The sequence below is a fragment of the Felis catus genome, chromosome A3, assembly GCF_018350175.1.
Source record: "Felis catus isolate Fca126 chromosome A3, F.catus_Fca126_mat1.0, whole genome shotgun sequence".
Lineage (NCBI taxonomy): Eukaryota > Metazoa > Chordata > Mammalia > Carnivora > Felidae > Felis > Felis catus.
In genome coordinates, this window is record NC_058370.1 from 19,055,269 (window position 1) to 19,075,247 (window position 19,979).

Sequence of the window (19,979 nt, forward strand, 5' to 3'; positions counted from 1 at the left end):
TTTCCATCACTAGAGTAGTGGTGCCCATTCTGGAATTTCACATACTTGGAATCAAGGAGTATGTACCCTTGGTCTCTGTTCAGCATGTTTTCGAGACTCATTCATGTTGTTGCAGAGAGAGCACTTTTCGGGTCAGTATGTTATGCTATTACTAGAAATTTTAATGTAAGCACCATTATCTTTCATATATAACATTAAAACAGGTTTCCTTTCTCCCAGGGGTATATATTACTGCATAACTACTTAACTTTTATGGAAAATTTCAAATGGATCTAAGTGTAGACAGGACAGTATATAGTGAGCTTCCTTGTGCCGATCAGCCACCTTCAATTATGAACCGATGGCCACTCTTGTTTCATGCCAAACTCCACCTACTAACCAACCCCTTCCATACTGACACAAATCTTACTTCTGTTGTATGTATTTCAGTGGTTTTCTGAAACTGTTTTAAAAATATATATATATGATCTCTACCAAACCTAAAAAAAAATCAATACCGTATTGCTATTAAAGTGACCTTTGAGAGGCTTGTTTATACATAATACTTGGGATTGTGAGAAATAATTACTAAGTCTGTGGTAAATTTCTTTGCCTCTTTGTTTACTGATTTTGTCAGGGGACTACTTGTAATCGTCCAAAACTAGCTTGACTGAGGTCATTTCAGGGTAATGTGTTTTCTCCAAAAAGCGCTTTTTGGTTCAAAACAAGTTGAGAGAGCATCCCATTATATGAGGGATTCTGTAAAGACCAAAATGTAATAAGTAAACTCTTTTCTCAGAATACACTTTTTTTTTTTTCAAGTTTTCTGAGGGGGAACTACCTATGTTTGGTGTATTTAGGAGGGGATTTCAGTTGGTAATTTACCAGGTGTGGAAGTGAGAGAAAGGAGTGAAGGATGGTGGCTCCACTAGACTCTGGTTGAGGGGGCAGAGTGGATGGAGGTGCCTTTCAGTGAGATGGGAAACAGCCCACTGGCCGTGTAGTTGGTACTGAGCCGAGTTCCAGAAATTGGTAGATCTAATAGCCTGGGGACCTGGCCCGCAACTCCACCATGGGTCTGGAGCTCAGGAAAGGGGTCTAGGCTGGAGACAGAGGTCTGGGAGTCATCACCCTCACATGCAAATGAAATTGGCCAGGCCAAGGAGACAGTCACAGCAGCCAGGCCTGGCGGGGGGGGGGGGGGGGGGGGGGGGGGGGGGCGGGGGGGGGGGCGCAGTAACCAAGATGCAGCAGACTGGCGGAGACTGGAGTAAAACCAGGAGAGGGTGCCATTGTGGAAGCCAAAGAGAAGTGCTTGGAGAGGGGAGTGGGCACGTATTGTAAAATTCCATTTGTGTGTGTGATGTCCAGAAAAAGACAAAGGTATAGCGCAAGTAGATTTAGTGGAGGCTGGAGGTGGGAGTGGGGATTAACTCTTAAATGGGCACGAGGGATCTTACTGGGGAGGAGAATATGCTAAAACTGACTTATGGTGATAGCCATAACCTTCAGTAGATACAAATGTTACACTTGAAACAGGTGGATGTTTATGGTATGTAAAATATATTTCAGTAGGGCTACTAAATCAGAATAGTCACATGCCCAGTGCCACAAAAAGCTTAAGATACACGGTACAAGCCCATCTATCGGTCACTCACTTGTTGGCGGTTGTGGTCGGAATGGAGGGAGGAATTGGGGGCAAGGTGGGACAGAAGCTGGTTACAGTGGGTGGGGAATGATCTGGTGGTGTGGATGACTGGCTCCAGGCACTCATATGTGAAATGGAGAGAGAGATGGTGAGGGAGAGGGAGATGGCTGGGAGCTGGGAGCTTCCTTTTTTCTTTCAAACGTGACGTAAGTCCAGGGTGGATTTGATGGATGGAGGAGCTGCTGAGCAGCAAGCAAGCACCCAGATACCTGGCTTGCGTTCCACTTTGCCTACAGCTGGACTTGGGCATTCCAGAAGACCCTGACAGGAGGGGCTTTTTCGGACCTTACACATCGGGCCTCTGCTCCTGGACAAAGCCAGAAGTGTGAGGAGGGAACCAAATCTACTGGAGGAATAAGTGAGGCGAGTTCTTTCCTGACTCCAGGCTCAAGTATTTCTCAGGGCCTTTCACAGCTGGCCCTCACCTACCTGTCCAGCCTCTTCCCTCATCCCCACTGGACAGGTCAGTTTTCCATCCTCTGGTTTGCTCTCCCAGGCCTGCCACCACCGAGGGAGCCCTTCACAATCGTTCTTGACCAGGATTTAGTTGCCATGCACCTGCCCTCAGAAGACCTGTAGGAAGATCCCTGCTGGGAAAGGTAGGCACGAGTTGCTGCTGCCCATGAATAAAATCTTATGCCTGTGAGGCCTCCTGTCCCTAATTCCTAGTTATGGACTAAGATTTGTCCCGTGGTTGTGGCAGGTCCTGCTCCAGTCCCAAACCTTGGGCCCATGTTCTCATCACTCACCCCCAAGCCATAAAGTACAGTGTACTGATCAGGTGTTGCAAGAGCCTCTGTTGCCATTTCTTATGTTCAATGCTTTAGCTACCTCTACACCACAGGATTAAAAAAATACGTGGTTGTAATCTGCTCCAACGCACTGATGGTATATAACCTCCTTTATTCTTGGGGTGAATGCTACCTCCCTCACTGACCGATGAAATGCGGGCTGCCAAAGAGGACCTCCAGGGTTCTCTGCAGTGGGCCAACACCAGCCCAGCACCCAGCCCCAGGGAGCTGAGAGACCATCCAGGAGATGGCTCTCCTCCCAGAATATACCTGTGCATGCATGCTAGCAAGCTAGAGGGCCCAGGGCTAAGTGGCCAATTCTGACCACTGACCTTCTTCCTGCTCCATTTGGCCAGGAAAGCTCTCTCTTCACCCTAAATTCCAGACTTAACAGTAACCTAGTATAAAGAAAGGAACAATTTTTTAGGGACCCTACAAATGTGGGTACAGGAGCCCTGGGGAATGGCCACAAACCACGCTTTTTCAATTAACCAATCAACACGAGGAGAAGCCTACAGCTGGGCCTCTGGGATCCAGTGTCCTAACTGGCTTAGTACCCTTAATTCCTGCCATCCTGACTGGAAGCTTACCCAGACAAGCAAACCCAGACAAGCTCCCTACTGCTTCTGGCCAATATGCTCAGAAAGCCTGTCTCCCAAATACATTCACTTTATCTTGCTCAATAAACAATACCCTGGGCTCCAAATTCAGTTCTTGCACCCTCCCTTACTTCCTGGGCCTGCTTTTATCTTAGGATATGGACTTTGGCTCCCCTCTGACCCACACCCAAGGCAGCAAGACAGGTGCAGCCCCTTCCAGGCCCCACCCAACCCCTGGGGAGGGAGCCGCCAGGGCCTAGCCGAGCAATGAGAGCACATCCCACACAGAGCCGAGCCCTGCCCTCTCCCACCAACGCCCCCCACCCCAACTTTGCCCTAGTCAGGTCGGGGACCTTGTGTAACAAAGAGGCAGACACTAGGTTTCCGTTAAGTTGTAGGAATTTATTTTAAATAACCTACAGTTGATTAAAAGGGAATTCATGATAAAAATAGAAGATACTTGAGGAAAGATGTGGGAAATGGACTCTGCACACACGCTAAACTAACAATGCTTCTAAAACTAATGATTATAGCAAAAAATGTCTTCACATTAAAATTCTGCTTTTTATGGTTTTTTTTCCATTTTTTACACAATTACAAAAGAAAAAATAAAAGCCCTAAATTCTTGATTATTTTTCCTTTTTTTGGACCAAATACTCATTTTCCTCTAAATTATTGACTTGTGGAACTTTTTACACAATAAAATCTTTCAAGTGAAAGACTGGGTTTAAAATGAAAAAGATGGATATCTGAAGGGTACAGAGAATGCTCAGAACAAAGAATGATGGGAAAATGGTTTCAGTCGCTGATTATTTCATTATCCTTAGACTCACTCACCCCCTCATCCCTCCCCAACCCCAATCTACACGATCTTTAAGATCAAGAAAAAGGTTTAAATATTTTAAAATAATTAAAAAGAAATAAAAATTCACATTTAAAAAGGAACACTCAAGTCAGGAAATATTTTCCCATCATGCTTTTCTGTGAACAGGTGTCTGAACCAAAACACTGCCGATGTCACGACTGCTTCAAGTTTAATGAAAATTGATTCCCATGACAATAGATAGTGACAATTCTCACTAACAGGTGCGCTGGGTTTTTGTTCTACTTAATTTTAAATTCCTGAAATGGGGGAGGGGGGAGGGCGTTTAGGAATTCATTTCTATTAAAATATAGAAGTTATTGCAAAACCCTAACTGTAAAAACGCACCAATATAATCGGACTTCGTATACAGTAGCTAAGAGAATCCAAATGCTTCAGTGAAACAGTGAATTTGCCTGGCAGAACTCTGACAAATTCCCATCCACTTGCTCTCTTGAAAATAAAAACAAAATTCAAAACAAATCATACAGCTAGAATTTTGATATCTGAAATATTTTTAAATAAGTTGTCCATAGGACAACTGGCTCAGCTCTCCCTTATAATATCTCCAGGTTTATCTTTTCGCAAAGATGTTCGTTTGTTAAGACTCGCCGCCCCTCTCCCTCAGCTGTGAGGGTAAGCAAGGCTCACAGTTTATCCACCTTCCCCAAACCACACTGTTCCTTTTCACAGAACCCTGCCCGCCCCTCGAGACTGGCTAGAACTCGTAGTCCTCATCAGCCATGTCGATGGCCCACGCAAACTTCTCCCGCTGGGTTTTGTTGTAAATTTTCTCAATTGGGACCCCCCACTTCTTGCACCTGTACACAAAGGAGAAAAAGGGGGATTAGTGTCTCAGGGAGCAACAGCCCAGACCCAGGGCAGGGACCTGAATATGCTTGCTTCGTGTCCATCTGCTGAGAATGAATTTTAAGAACATGCCAAACATATTCTAACAGTATCATGTGCTTGTGACCTCTAAAGTAGATGCTACTACAGATGTATTAATGAAAAAAACCTAATGCAGGGAGTTGAGTAATTTGCTTACCTTGTCATGCAGCTAGTGAGATGGAGCTAAAAAGTGAACCCAAGCTGTCTGGCTCTGGTGTCCATGCTCTCAACCACAGTGCATACTGCCCCTCAATCTAACTCAAAACCTCTAGCACCCAACAGGGCAAAAGAGCAAAAAGGGTACAAGAGCCGGGTGGAACCCCTGACCCATAGGAGCAGGTCAGGCTCAGAAAAATGCACATTAATAAGCATCTTCCAAAAAATAAATAAATAAAACTCACTTATTTTGGATGTCATTTTATGACTGTGTGGGTTAAAAGGGGACACAAACAATAGAGAATTTATCTTTGTTATAAGCTCCCTCTAACTCTTTCTGTACGTTGCTCAGATCTGCAGTCTTTTTTTTTTTCTGCTTGTTCCTTTCTTCCTTTACTTGTAAAAAAAATTTATTGAAAAGTTTTGTTCAAGTGTAGATAGATGGGCTCCTTTTAGATTTTTCCTTTAATAAGGGCCAAGAGTTCCTATTCTTGTCCTAAAGTTCCATAGGGGTAGAGGCTGCAACTGCCTTTTAAAAACAGACAAAAACACGCTCCAAGGCAGTATAACAACATTACTGACCAGTTAGGGTCATTGAAGATGTTCTAGTGCAGTTGCAGTGTGCATAGTAGAAAGGCAAGGATTTCCCAAAGGACTTCCAAGTATGAGGTGAAGGGATGGCATGGGAAGGCCAACAGTGCTCTTGAACCCTCCACTACATTCTCAAGCCAGCAGCAGGACCCCAAGAAGGGCCCAAAGATTACTTACCAAGCCACTGTAATCCTTGGGTCCAGATAATTGAGTTTGGAGGTTCCCAAAGCAATTTGTTTATTTTCTTCTCGGTCTGTGGCCTGAACTTCGAGCTTCATTAACTGCTCCTCCAGTCTTTGCACAGCCTTCTTCTTTGACTCTACCACCCTGGAAGAATGGAAGTCATCAAGAACCAGGCCTAGCTTCTGGACAAAAACACTGCAACCCCACCCCGCCATGCAGGGGCAGCAAAAGCAGGAAAACCCTAAATACATACAGAGATTTCCAAAAGATACCACTCAGAAACTCTAGAAAAGCTGGGGCCCCTGGACCTCTGATATTACCCCTGCTTTTCTCTCAACCAGTCCCCAGCTCTGCATAACAACCAGGTACATACTTCTTGGTCTTTGCATCCTTTAGGACCTTGGCATCAGCCTTAGCACTTTTCAAGTCTCTCCGGGCATCTGCTAGTTGTTCCTTCTTGGCATCAATCTAGGTGGGGAAGAACAGTAAGGTTTAAAAATAAAATCAGCCCGGAGAGAAAAGAGCTCCATCAGACATGAAACCTAGAAGCTGTCTCCACCAGGCAGGCTGCCTATGTCAGTGGCATGCCACATAAACCTCCCCCCCCTCTCCCAGGGTGGCTTCATGAAGGCACAGATTAGATGCACAGTGACTGCTGAATGCAAATGCTATTTCGTCATTTATGTTCTTCAGTGACCCTTCAAGAAATCAGTGATCCTTCTATAGGCAGTGACCCAGGGCCTGTCCCCTTAATGCAAAAGCTCAGGTTACAGAACCTGCCAGGACTGGGAATGTGAGTGCCAATCTTTCGATCACATAACGCTTTAGTTTTAGACACCTGGGAGGAGGGCTACAGATGAAAACTGTTTACTAAATGGATCCTGTGTCAGGTTATAGCCTTCCTTCTACAAATACTGCAGGAGATAACTCTTTATGAAGCTGAGACAGGATCCTTGCATCTACTGAACCCAGCTCATTCCTCAGATTCTGCCAGCACTCTGGGAAGGAGCTGCCAGCTTCTCAGGAAAAAAGGATGCACTGGAGAGAATACCCAAGGGAACCCAGGAAGCTAAACAGCTCAGCCAGTCGGCTGAAACCTATATATGGCACAGCCTGGCTTTGGCCTTCTGTATTTTAAATGAAAGGGAGCTGAGACTGGAAGGAAATTAAAGCAGTTATCACTCAAAAACAGAGGTCTGAAAACATTTTTAGCTATGGAGCTCTTTTTTCCAAATAAAATCTCATGGAATCCCGGTTTATAAAGGATGAAACAAGCAATTCCAGCCTTTCTTGCTTATAGAACCCTTGGAGGGCCTCTGGAAAACCTAAGTTCTTAGTTCTTGCTTAAGGACAGCAGCAGGCAACACCAGGAAACTAGAGCCCAAACCAGGGAGCTCATGCTGCTGGGGGCAGAACCTCAGATGTGCTATTACCTTTCCTAACCTACAAGGTCAAGGGAACCTCTGCAGAGTAAATAAATACTTGCCTGATTCAACACAGTCTGGGCTGTTGCTCTCAGCCTAGAATTGTCTGTTAAATATACACATATAGCCCAAGTTTGGAAACAGAGGCCACCATTGTGAGAGAATCATTAAATGTATTTTACTATGAATGGCTTACTTCCAACATCCATGTTGTCCAAAGTCAAGCTGAAGGAACTGATTCTATACACAAAAGCATCAGACACCACTAGCTAGATTCTTCTTGGGCTAGAAATTTAACAGACCACAATCTTTTAACCATTTCCGTGGATGCTAAATTGGCAGGCTGTTTCAAATTCTCTCAAAGCATCAAAGACTCCATTGATTCACTTGGCAAACAGGGGCGTGTGTTTGCTTTGTGGGCACACAGGAGAGGGTTCCTGGGCTTGCAGGGCTCGTCTGGCAGGCGGCCCTGGGCTGCCCAAACAGTGGTTCCAGAGTAAGATCAACAAAATACCTCCTCATGCTCCAGGGGGATGGGTAGCTTGAATTGGGTAAACAGCACCTGAATATTCATGCCTGAATATTTATTTCTGGCTTGGAACAACAACATGGGGAGAGTAGATGATTCCACATGACCACCATTTAACAGAGTGGCAGCGAACAGGAGCTGCTAGGATGGGTGGCCTATAGGGTTCTTTGCCTGCCAACCATATATTCTAAGGATTTGAGAGGTCTAGGGGTATATATTCATTTACTGTGCGTATGTGCATCCCTCTAGCAAAACCAGATGGCACCTGTAGCATGAACTGTAGGTTGTGGGTATCTTTTGACCCAGACATACTACTACCGGGTATTTATCTTGAAGAAATTTCAACAGGAGGAAAATATATGGACCTGAAAATGTGTATGGAGCCTCACTTTATAGCAGTCATTTTTAGTTTTTATTTTAAATTTATTTATTTATTAAAAAAAAATTTTTTTTCAACGTTTATTTATTATTTTTTTTGGGACAGAGAGAGACAGAGCATGAACAGGGGAGGGGCAGAGAGAGAGGGAGACACAGAATCGGAAACAGGCTCCAGGCTCTGAGCCATCAGCCCAGAGCCCGACGCGGGGCTCGAACTCACGGAGCGCGAGATCGTGACCTGGCTGAAGTTGGACGCTTAACCGACTGCACCACCCAGGCGCCCCTATTTATTTATTTGAGAGAGAGAGAGAGAGAGAGAGAGAGAGAGAGAGAGAGAGAGAGAGAGAAAGACAGACAACAAGCAGGGGAGGAGCAGAGATAAGAGAGAGACAGAGGATCCAAAGTGGGCTCTGTGCCGACATCAGAGAGCCCAGTGTGGGGCTCAAGCTCACGAACCATGAGATCATAACCTGAGCCAAAGTTGGACACTTAGTCAACTGAGCCACCCAGGCACCCCTATAACAAGTCATGTTTAAACTCCACCTGTCCTAGTACAGAATTCTGTAAATGTGGATGGAAAAGAATTACATCTGTAATTTCACTAACCTCTGTTTGAAATTCATTTCGTCTTCAATTATGAATGTGGGCAACAAACCATAGTAGTATCAGTAGTACCTATGATATATTCGCCACCAATATAATACAGATATTTCCGGATCATTAAAATTGTTGCAGAAATCTTAAGTATTGTTTATGTATTCTTTACTACCCTTGAAATTTAGTGATTATTAGACCCACCTTCAGATCTTACTTAATAAGTTAATAAGGAAGCACATCACAGACTTTAAAATATACTTGGTAAGTGTATTTCAGGATAACTGGTCCTTTGTGACAACCCTATGTGTCTGTTCTAGAGTGAAATACCTGCCAGTTCTCACTGAGAGTTAGTACGTTGGAATGGATTAGTTACGTAGCCATCGCCAACACAGAAACGCTCACCACCGAAGTGTTTAGCGCCTTGTGGCTTGAAAGCGCAGTACCAGACAGAGTCAGAAGGAAGAAAAGCACATGGAAGAGGAATAGCATCTACTTGTTTGCATGTCTCTCTCCCTCTAGGGCAGCAACTCTGGCACACAGCCAGAATTCAACAGATGTTTGATGATGAGCTACATAAAAATATGAGTCATGTGGAATGTGTAAAAATAAAAATAGTTGTGCTAGGATTAGGGGGAAATAAAATATCATTGTTCATCATCTTTTTAATTTGAAGCAATCTAATTTAGAAACAGTTGTATTTCTGGACTGTGGCAAGGAATGGTGAAGACCATCTTTATATCCATTATTCTCATGTATAATAAGGACAATAATATTTCAAAAGAGGGCACACATCAAACTCAGCTTTTCAAAATAGGAAGAGTGGCCAGTGCAGGAGTTCTGTCCACAGAATACAGACTTTATAAAAAAAAAAAAAATTTTTTTTAATGTTTATTTTTGAGAGAGAGCAGGTGAGTGCGCACGTGCATGTGAGCCTAGCAGGGGAAGGGCAGAGAGGGGGGACACACAGAATCTGAAGCAGGCTACAAGCTCTGAGCTGCCAGCACAGAGCCCGACACAGGACTCAAACCCACGAACCGCAAGATCATGACCTGAGCCGAAGTTGGAAATAGACTTTCTGAACAATGAGTACCTGATACTCAGTTATCTTCATCAGGGATAACTCCTATCATATTTCCATTTGTTTATCTTTAGCATGGACGTATCTTCCAGAACAGACCTAGAACTGGCCTTCTCATATCCCAGCCCAGAAGGCCTCTTATTTGCACATCATCTATCCACAGCAGATGTGGCTCCCTTCATTTTGCGACCACACCATCCAGATCCACATTACCTTAGACTGCAAGTTCATCATGGACTTCTCAAAAGTTTTGGGTGGTGCCCTCTGATGGTTACAAAGAATTGCAACAGCTCGGTTGGCACGGTTGTAAGACAGGATCTTTGCTGGGATGTTCTCATCAGCTGTGAAGAAAGAAACATGACAATAAAAGAGTTAGTTTGTATATCTGAGGAGAATACACCACATGGCTTCCCCAGCACTTCCTCATGATTCTGCCAGCCCTCATCTCACTAAGATGATCAAGTTCTCCTGAGACACAAGGTCAAAACTGAGAGTCAAGTCATCAGCTTGTCTGAAAGGCCACCCCCTGTCCCCCAATGTAGTCTGAAGAAAATGTAGAATTGGAACGGAAAAGGTCTGTAGAGGAGGACAAGACAAAAGGATCACAAGCTTTATGTTTTAAAATCATAAGTTGGTATGTTTTACAAAGAAAAATTCAAAGTGTCATTGGAGGAATATTTTACTTATGTCACATGGCATCCTTTGGCCCACCCCAAAATACTGACCCTCAAAATACCCTCTTTGGATTTTCTGGCTTTTATATTCTAAAGCCATTTGACATAGAGGACAGAGGAAATTTAGCAGTGACTGGGCTCTAGAAAAAGAAGTTTGTGGATGTTGGTCATACCTCCTGCACCTAGTTTTTAGAATACTATCAACTCTTAAGGGGGTAAAAATGGCAGAAACTTCAGGGGAAGGATGCGCTCTCCTTTTGCAAAATAACATGACAACTTTGTTCCCTCCAATTTAACCAAACATTATAGCACTTTCATCCTATTACCTTTATTAACATACATATAAAATATAAAATGCAGGCATTTTCAGAACAAATAAAAGCTCCTGTCAGCATTCCATGAAAATAAATCTTGACGTTGGGGTAGGAAAGGTGAAATAGCACTGACCTTCTGTTTATACAACTAAGCCTCAGCTCTCTATTAGAGATACGGAAGGAAAAGTTTCCAATCACAAAGTTAGGGAGAAAAAGCAAAACCGATCCGGGACTTAAGCTAGCTGAGCAAGGGCAATGGATGTACAAATAAGGGTACAGGCCTGTTTGGCCAAACAATACTTACGGGCTGTGAGTTCTTTCAACTGTTGCTGTAGCGTGATGGAGGCATTATATGTACGGAACACCTTGGCTGTTAAGCCCTCCATGAGATCCTGAAGATGCTTATTCAGGATACCAGTCTGGAGGAGACAAGGCACAGAGTATATTGGGATTTAGGTAAAAGCCCTACCACTCTGCCCCTTCTGGCAAGCAAGCCCTAGGACATTTATGCCAGTGCAATCTCAACTCTGCCAAGTTTACTGCCTTGCCAGTGAGAAGTTAGGAAAAAAAAGGAGAAAAGAATTCCAAATTACAGGCTTGCATGATACCTCCCTATGAAGTACTTTAATCTTAAGCAGGCCAATAAAACAAATGTGTCCTTCCCTATTAAGACCTTCATGATAAGCTATCAGGGAGAGGGCTTTGGTCTCCAGCAGAGGTGGCTGGGCATCCAGCAAGAGAAGACTCTGTTAAGAGCCAGAAGAGGATAAAAGGCAGGGTTTGTCTACCTGTCTCAGGACTTTGGTCGTGAATTCACTATGTGCCTGAGGGAGGAAGTGTGTCTAGGATAGGATGGCACAGGACAGACTAAAGGGAGAGTCCAAGCCACCCCTGGGCAAACCTCTCCTTTAGGAGCTCGAGTGGCTCTGGCTGGGCCCCTCCTCCAACCCACTGCACTTTGTCCACTCACATTGAGTCTATCAAAAAGATCATCCTCAGGCTGTTTGTTCTCCATAAATAGCTGTAAGTTCTTAAAAACCTAAAAGAAATAGAAGAACCTATTATTTGAAAAGCCTTTACTTTGGAAATAATTGCAAACGTACAAAAACTTGGAAAACAAAAAAGCACAAGGAACACTGACATCCTTTACCAGATTCACCCATTATTACCATTTTACACATCATTTGCCACTCACATAGTACACGTCTGCCCCATTTCTATGTGTGTGTATATACATGTTCATTGTTTGTTCTGAACCATTTATGGGTACTTGTATTATAGTCGTTTACCCTTAAATACCTCAATGTATTTCCAAGAATTTTCTAAGGATAGAGATACTGCCTTACATATGCACAGTACTCATCAACTTTATAAATCTGCATGAGGACATACTTTAGTGGTCCAGTTTGGTCAGCTGACCTAGTGATGTCCTCTACCTCCCCAGTATGGAACCCAATCTAAGGTAAGGTATTATATTTGTCATGTCTCTTTAGCCTCATTTAATACGGACCACTGCCACAGCCAGCAAAGCCCAATTACCTGACTAGACATCAGGCTGTTAAAGGACTGGATTATGGGGGCCCTGCAGCACCGTCTTCAGCTGTGGGCTCAGAGGTTTGAGGATAACAGGCTACTGCTTTGCTCAGTCAGGAGTTGGGGAGAGGCTGAGCAAAGCTACAAAAGTGACAAATGTGCAACATGACCAGGGGATACTAAAACATGGTTGAATCATTACAACATGGTGAGTTAAATCTTATGCTGAAATTTGTCATAAGGGCCCACTCTCTACAGCATGCTCTGTTGAATACTACTACAGGATGTGGCCCCCTAATCCCAGAAAGGTAGCATGGAGCAGAGGACGTGAGGGACAGGGACTAAAAGGAGGTACACAGGACAACCAACAACACCTCTCCCCTCCCTTTCAAATCATTTTCTTCTAGTGCTGAGCAAAATGCAGAGCATACAAAAAGCACTCAGTAACTGTTGAATGACTGAATGGAAGAAAGAAAAAACAGGCAAGGGAGCACAGGCCACAGGAACTTACTCGTTTCTCAACAGGTACTTTGTTATAATATCTGATTGAATCTTTCCCAAGGAAGTCAAACTCTACCACGTATTCCTGACCATCCAACTCTGGGTGCAGATTGATATGCTCCACACGAAGTGAACAGCAACCCACAGTGTCTGCTGTTTCTCCTTCTTCCTTCTCATTGCCTGCTCTCAGAGCAAGCTGTCCAGGGAGGAGGGAAAAATGAGAACAAATGAAAATACTTCAATCTCACAGGATCTACAAGAAACCCAAATAAGTCTCCCAATTCTCTTTGGGACAGAGCATCAGTCTGCAAGGCCTGGGAATTCTGGATTCTACACTAGTGCTTCTTCTTCAAATAAAATGAAGTAGAGAGAATCAAAATAGTATTATCCTTTCTCAGAAAACCAAGCTTCTCTTTATTCTGTTCTCTCAAATGGGGATGGAGGAAAGAACCTCTTTCTTTCTTTCCTTCCTTCCTTCCTTTCTTTTTCTCTCTCTCTCTTTCTCTTTCTTTCCTTCCTTCCTTCCTTTCTCCCTCCCTCCCTTCCTTCCTGTTCCTTTCTTTCTTTCTTTTTTTTTTTTTTAAACAAAGCAGGGGCACCTGGGTGGCTCAGTCTGTTAAGTATCCAACTTCGGGTCAAGTTATAATCTCATAGTTCGTGGGTTCAAGCCCTGAGTCAGGCTCTGTGCTAACAGCTCAGAGCCTGGAGCCTGCTTCAGATTCCATGTCTCCCTCTCTGTTCCTCCCCCGCTTGTGTTCTCTCTCAAAAATAAACAAATATTTTAAAAGAAAAGAAAAGAAAAAGAGTGGCTCTCTCAGCATTTTTTACTTAAAGAGATATATTTCAGTTTATAAAAACGTAATAATAATAAAACAAAGCAGCATTCCTATTCTGGGCAATCAGACTCAACATGCGAGTCTCTTAATTTTGCTTATTTTTTAGATAACTCAGAATTTGAGCTAATCAGCACTAAAATCTTCTAAAAGATACTGACAAACTGACCTCCCTCACGGTCTTTCAGGGGTGCCTGGGTGGCTCGGATGGTTAAAGCTTCAGACTCTTGGGTTTCAGATCAGGTCATGATCTCATGGTTCATGAGTTCAAGCCCCATGTCGGGCTCTGCATTGACAGTGCAGAACCTATTTGGGATTCTCTCTCTCAAAATAAACAAACTTAATAAAAAAAATTTTTTTAAAACAGTCTTTCAAACTGTAGTTGTGATACATTAGTGGTTTAACCAGTTTTAAGGGTTATAACCACCCTTTTTAAAAACAAGAAACAGAATTTAAAATGTCAGAATTCACTCCTTGTAGAAAGCTAAACACTGTTTTGTGCAACTTTTGTTTCAGTTATACACAAACACCTATATATATATGTATACATATATATATATATCTGTGTGTTGGGTCTGTGATGTAAAATAAAATTTTTTGGTAGCTTATAGCCAAAAAGAATTTGAAAATGTCACAGTATTTCTGGCAGATTCAGATAGCAGTAGACTCTGAATGCCTCTCTCTCCACTTCTACCTTCCTTACTCAACCAGAGGTTGGTGCTTCTCTAGTACTTAGCACAGGGCCTGGAGGAGTAAACAAGCTCCACATCTTTGATAAGCTGAACATGTTAAGCAATGTGACAGGACGATGCTCACCTTGTCGATGAAGTACAGGGCTACAGCTCTCTGCCGAACTTTCATCTCTTTGGACTTCCAGTCTTCTCGATACTGGTTCCGGATCTTGTCCACACACTTCTTAAGCCGCCGAGCGGTCTCATATTTCTGCCAGTCTTTCTCACCCTGCAGAGACCCAACCCCAAAGGTGGATTGCTTAGGAATGGTGGAGTAAAAACAGACTTTGAACACCCAAGTTCAGAGCTGTGAACCAAAGAAAAGAAGCCTGAGCTTAAGCAAGGTAGAAAAAGAGTACTGAAGAGAAACTATAACGCATTTAACCTGATGAGAACTCATGCTGTCCTGTTTCACTGTCAAGCACACACACGACTCCTTTCTAATTGCTAAATTGTTTATGTTCTTGGGAAAAGCCCACATGGCACATCCCCAAAACGGACTTCTGTCAACACAAAGGGTATAAACATCCCCATTCCCACATCAGCATCATGGCTCTCTCTGCTCCTGAATCTGTGAGCCAATAGCAGTTTTCTGCTAAGACCGAATTTCATTACATTCCAGACAACCATGCACAATGTGATGGAAGTGTCAAGGAAATAGAGCCAAAGATTACAACTTGTAATTACTAAGGAACACAATGACTTCCAGGAACAGCTGTAATTATTCACCATTTTCTAACTTCTGTTTTTTTTCCAATATATGAAATTTATTGTCAAATTGGTTTCCATACAACACCCAGTGCTCATCCCAAAAGGTGCCCTCCTCAATACCCATCACCCACCCTCCCCTCCCTCCCACCCCCCATCAAGCCTAACTTCTGCTTTTAAAAGTATTCTTGATTAGATTGAGGAAAGCAATGTTACTAGGAAGACTTTTTTTTTAAACATTAGAGCTTTTGGGGCGCCTGGGTGGCTTGGTCGGTTAAGCGTCCGACTTCAGCTCAGGTCATGATCTCACGGTCTGTGAGTTCGAGCCCCGCATCGGGCTCTGTGCTGACAGCTCAGAGCCTGGAGCCTGTTTCAGATTCTGTGTCTCCCTCTCTCTCTGCCCCTCCCCTGTTCATGCTCTGCCTCTCTCTGTCTCAAAAATAAATAAACGTTAAAAAAAAAAAATTTTAAACATTAGAGCTTTTGATATAAGATTTTAAGGATTTTAAGGATTTAAACCAATGAAATGTTTTTGAAAGAGAGTGAAAAGATGGTCTCTACCCAACAGTGACAGGAGATTAGTCCTGCTGCCCCGGTGAAAGGAAATTCACAAGCAAGGGCTGATACTAATGTCAAGTGAGAAAGGTAAGAAAGGGGGGAAAAAAATCCAAGGACTCCCAAGAGAGTCAGGGAGTATTCTAAGGTCTAAAACAGATTATATGACATGAATACAGGGATGGAATTCAAGAACCCAAGAATCTCTGCAATTAATTCCCCCACCTATGAGAGAGAGGGACATCGTGATTTTTACCCACATAAGCCTAGTTCCCGCCTATGCCATGGGACACATGGTCCTTGAAGTGTTCAGAACTGTGGTCAAAGTAACTAGCCTTCTGAGCATGCAGGAAAGTTGGCTAAGTGAAAGCAAGAAAGATCTATTTCTAGCTCCACCAGCACCCCGAACTGCAAGCTCACCCGGCTGCACTAAGGGTTCATCACTCTGCCACAAATGTATGTGGCCAAGTTGTTTGTAAGTGAACTACTTGTTGTGGGTGGGTGATTTAGCAGTTGTTGATACAATACAGAAGAAATATCAAAGTTCTATTTCCTGACAATGGCAAGCTGAAAATTTCTCACTGGTTTTTCCAAGTATGTACTAACATTTAACAGGGTGAAGAAAAGGTGTGATACAGCTGTCCTCATATAGAAGTAATCCATTTCCATGACAATCGTGCGAGAGAGACACACACGCACAATCTTCAACAGCACAGCCTCCCGCTCAGGAGTGGGCTCTTGGCCATCACTCTAATGCATGCAGGCCTACTAAAGCCTAACTCCAAGTCTTCAAAGTCCTGTAGGGTCACATTTGCGCAATTCCTTAGTTATGCCACTGAAACAAGGTTTAGAAAAACCCAACAAATAAGCCATTCACAGAGGGTACCACAAGACCAACTTTTCCTCACAGGTTGGCTTGGCTCCTGACCCAAGGATCCAGGATTCTCTCAAGTAAGGACATAAGAGGCGGGGTGGAGGGGCAGAAGCCACCTTGTCTAGGTCTGGGGGAAGGAAAGCTAACCTCCAGGAAGTATGCTTACCCCTGCCGTCAGTTTCCTTGAATGGAATCCAGACAGTAAAATGCACTCGAACAAGCTTTCTCAGACTACTCCCAGAAAAAAAAAATATCCATTTAGGTCTTCCAGACAGGGTCCTCCTCAAAACCATCGCAGTGAAACAAGGTATCCACCATAGGGGAACTGCCTTTAACCCCCTCCCATCTTTCCCTACCCAGTCAACCGTCTCTATGGATGAGAATCTAATTTGATTACTTATAAGTGACATTCTTTGAGAGATTGTTTTTAACTAGTGGGCCCACCATATTTTCTGGTTCTAATATAACTGCTTACTCATTAAGCATACTGGATAGGGGCACCTGGATGGCTCAGTTGGTTTAAGTGTCTCTTGACCTCGGCTCAGGTCATGATCTCACGCTCATGGAATTGAGCCCCACATCGGGTTCTGTGCTGACCGTGTGAGCCTGCTTGGGATTCTCTCTCCCCCTCTCTCTCTGCCCTTTCCCCACTGGCACACTTGCTTTCTCTCTCAAAAATAAATAAACTTAAAAAAAAAAAGTCTAAAAATATATATATATATACACTAGGTAAATGGGGTCAGGATCTGAATTCAGGATACAAAGTGGGAAATGAGCTGTTCCTGTTCTCCAATCCTCTCTCAGAGATTTGTATTGGGGAGCGATGACATTTGCCAATATTCTTAAGTGGCTCTTCTTCTTTATTTGTTGGAAGATTTTTTAATTTTTTAAGGAATCTCTACACCCAACTTTGGGCTGGAACTTACACCCCTGAGATCAAGAGTCACACACTCCACCGACTGAGCCAGTCAGGAGGCCCATAAGTGGCTCTTCTCACTTAGCTGGTGATGCACCAAAAAAGGAATGACTAGCATTCTGAATTCCAAACATCTAACATTTAAACAAAAGATACAACAAACTGGCCTCATACATTTAATACCATGTTTAAAGATAAAATCCAACCAACTTTTCATATATGCTCATTTTTAGATGTTTGCCTTATTACTGATATGTAGAGGTTGTTATATATATTCAAATTCTTTTCCACATACCAAGTAGTGCATTTTAGTCCACTATTTCCTATTCATCTTTCATTCTGAATAAATCTAAGAGATTTTATGTTATACAATTTTAAGTGTACTGTTTAATCCGTTTTAACAATTCATAACCCCTGTAACCTACATCTATCTCATCAAGACAGAGAATATTCTCTATCGTTTGAGAAAGTTTCCTTGTGCCCCTTCCCAGTTAATCACCAACTAAGCAAGCACTATTCCTTTAATCTGACTTGTATCATCATAGCTTGGTTTTGCCTAATTTAGAATATTGTAAGAATGGAATCCTACAGGGGTGCCTGGGTGGCTCAGTCGGTTAAGCGTCTAACTCTTGATTTGGGCTCAGGTCATGGTCTCACAGTTTGTGGGTTCGAGCCCCATGTAGGGTTCTATGCTGACAGCGTGGAACCTGCTTGGGATATTCATATTCATTCTCTCTCTCTCTCTCTCTCTCTCTCTCTCTCTCTCTCTCTCTCTCTCTCCCCCTTTCTGCTCCTAACTCATGCTCATGCATGCGCTCTCAAAATGAATAAAATAAACTTAAAAAAAAAGGTGTAATAATACAGTATAGGTTCTTGTGTCTGGGCTTCCCAATACGTTTTTAAGATCCATCCATGTCATTGCATTTATCAGTAGCTTGCTCCTTTTAATTGCTGGTATATAGATACAACCCAGGACTATCCCTAATGTGTTTGATGAGACCATGTGTTTATTCTGTTGATGGACCCCCTAGGATGTTTCCATTTTGAGACTTGCCCGAATACAGCGCTGTTATAAACATTCTTGTACAACTCTTTTTGTGGACATAGATTTTCAATTTCATTTAGGGCAAAAATACCTAGAACTAAAACTGAGATCTCATTGTGGTTTAAATCTCCTAGTAATTAGTGATGTTGAGAACTCTTTCGTGTGCTTATTTATTGGCCATACCTCTATCTTGTTAAGCATCTGTTCAAATCTTTCGCTTTTTATGGGAATGTTTGTCTTTTTTATTGAGTTATAGGAATTCTTTGTATATTCTCGATACAAGTTTTTTGTCAGATATACATGCTGCCAATATCTTCTCCCAGCCTGTAACATATATTTAATTAACCTTGTCCTTTGTTGAACATAGGTTTTTAATTGTAATTCTTTTTTTTTACATTCACTTATTTTTGAGAGACAGAGAGAGACAGAGTACAAGTGGGGTAGGGGCAGAGAGAGAAGGAGACACAGAATCCGAAGCAGGCTCCAGGCTCTGAGCTGTCCGCACAGAGCCCAACACGGGGCTCGAACTCACAAACCGTGAGATCAGAACCTGAACCGAAGTTGGATGCTTAACTGACTGAGCCACCCAGGTGCCCCAATTTTAATTTTTTTAATGTCAATTTTTGAGAGAGAGAGAGAGAGAGAGAGAGAGAGCGCGCGAACGAGCAGGGGAGACGCAGAGAGAGAGGGAGACACAGAATCTGAAGCAGGCTCCAGGCTCTGAGCTGTCAGCACAGAGCCCAATATGGGGCTCGAACTCACGAGCTGTGAGATCATGACCTAAGCCAAAGTCGGATGCCCAACCAACTGAGCTACCCAGGCGCCCCTACAAGTTTTTAGTTTTAATGAAGTCAACTTTATCAATTGTTTCTTTTATCATTAGTGCTTACTGTGTCCTAGGAAATCTACAACAAGGTCATGTAGATGTTCTATCACGCTATCATCTACAAGTTCTAGTGTTTTATTCCTTCTACTTTAGAATTCAGAATTTTATTTAAAAGATTCAGAATATAACTTTTTAAAAAATAAGCGTTATGTCTTATTTTCCTTTTCTAATAAAACTCACCAAAATCAGAGCTTCCCAAGACTATCAAGTTTTATAAGGACATTTTCCTTCAATCCAGCTCTTTAATCCCCAGATGGTTACATTCAAAAGTTTGTAGGTATATACATCTTTGAAACCCCCCAAAATTATAAGCTCTAAAGATAGAAAAGTGTATTTCTCCCTAAGAATATTTTATTAGGATTGAATGCAATGTAATGTCAACACGGATTCTAAAGTTTGCTGTACTTAATTTAAAGAAAAAATGACAAATTTTGTTCATAAAGTTAAGACCGGTTGAAGAACCTCACTTTTACTAAGGGCTACTTTACAGGTAATGAGACTAGATCATGTTTCCAACCTTGGCAGTGGGCTGGACTTAGCAGTGAGTACCTTAATAAGCAGTCCTTTTAACCTCTGGATCTATGGTTTATCCAGGATCAGAGAGCTTTGTAGAAACCACTGGTTCCAGAAGGCTGACTGTCAT

General features: G+C 42.8%; 1 protein-coding gene across 1 annotated transcript in view; it reads right to left on the bottom strand.

The window, feature by feature from the left end:
* Positions 1-3,458: 3,458 nt before the first annotated feature.
* Positions 3,459-19,979, bottom strand: part of TOP1 (DNA topoisomerase I) — a 95,317-nt gene continuing 78,796 nt past the window's right edge. Inside the window, exons 14-21 of the mRNA XM_023251253.2 lie at positions 14,438-14,581; positions 12,799-12,984; positions 11,725-11,793; positions 11,059-11,173; positions 9,980-10,107; positions 6,134-6,228; positions 5,755-5,904; positions 3,459-4,760 (exon numbers count right to left, since the gene is read on the bottom strand). Of these exons, the coding sequence (XP_023107021.1) occupies positions 4,658-4,760; positions 5,755-5,904; positions 6,134-6,228; positions 9,980-10,107; positions 11,059-11,173; positions 11,725-11,793; positions 12,799-12,984; positions 14,438-14,581 (990 nt within the window). The 3' untranslated portion in view covers positions 3,459-4,657. The remainder of the gene's footprint in view (positions 4,761-5,754; positions 5,905-6,133; positions 6,229-9,979; positions 10,108-11,058; positions 11,174-11,724; positions 11,794-12,798; positions 12,985-14,437; positions 14,582-19,979) is intronic.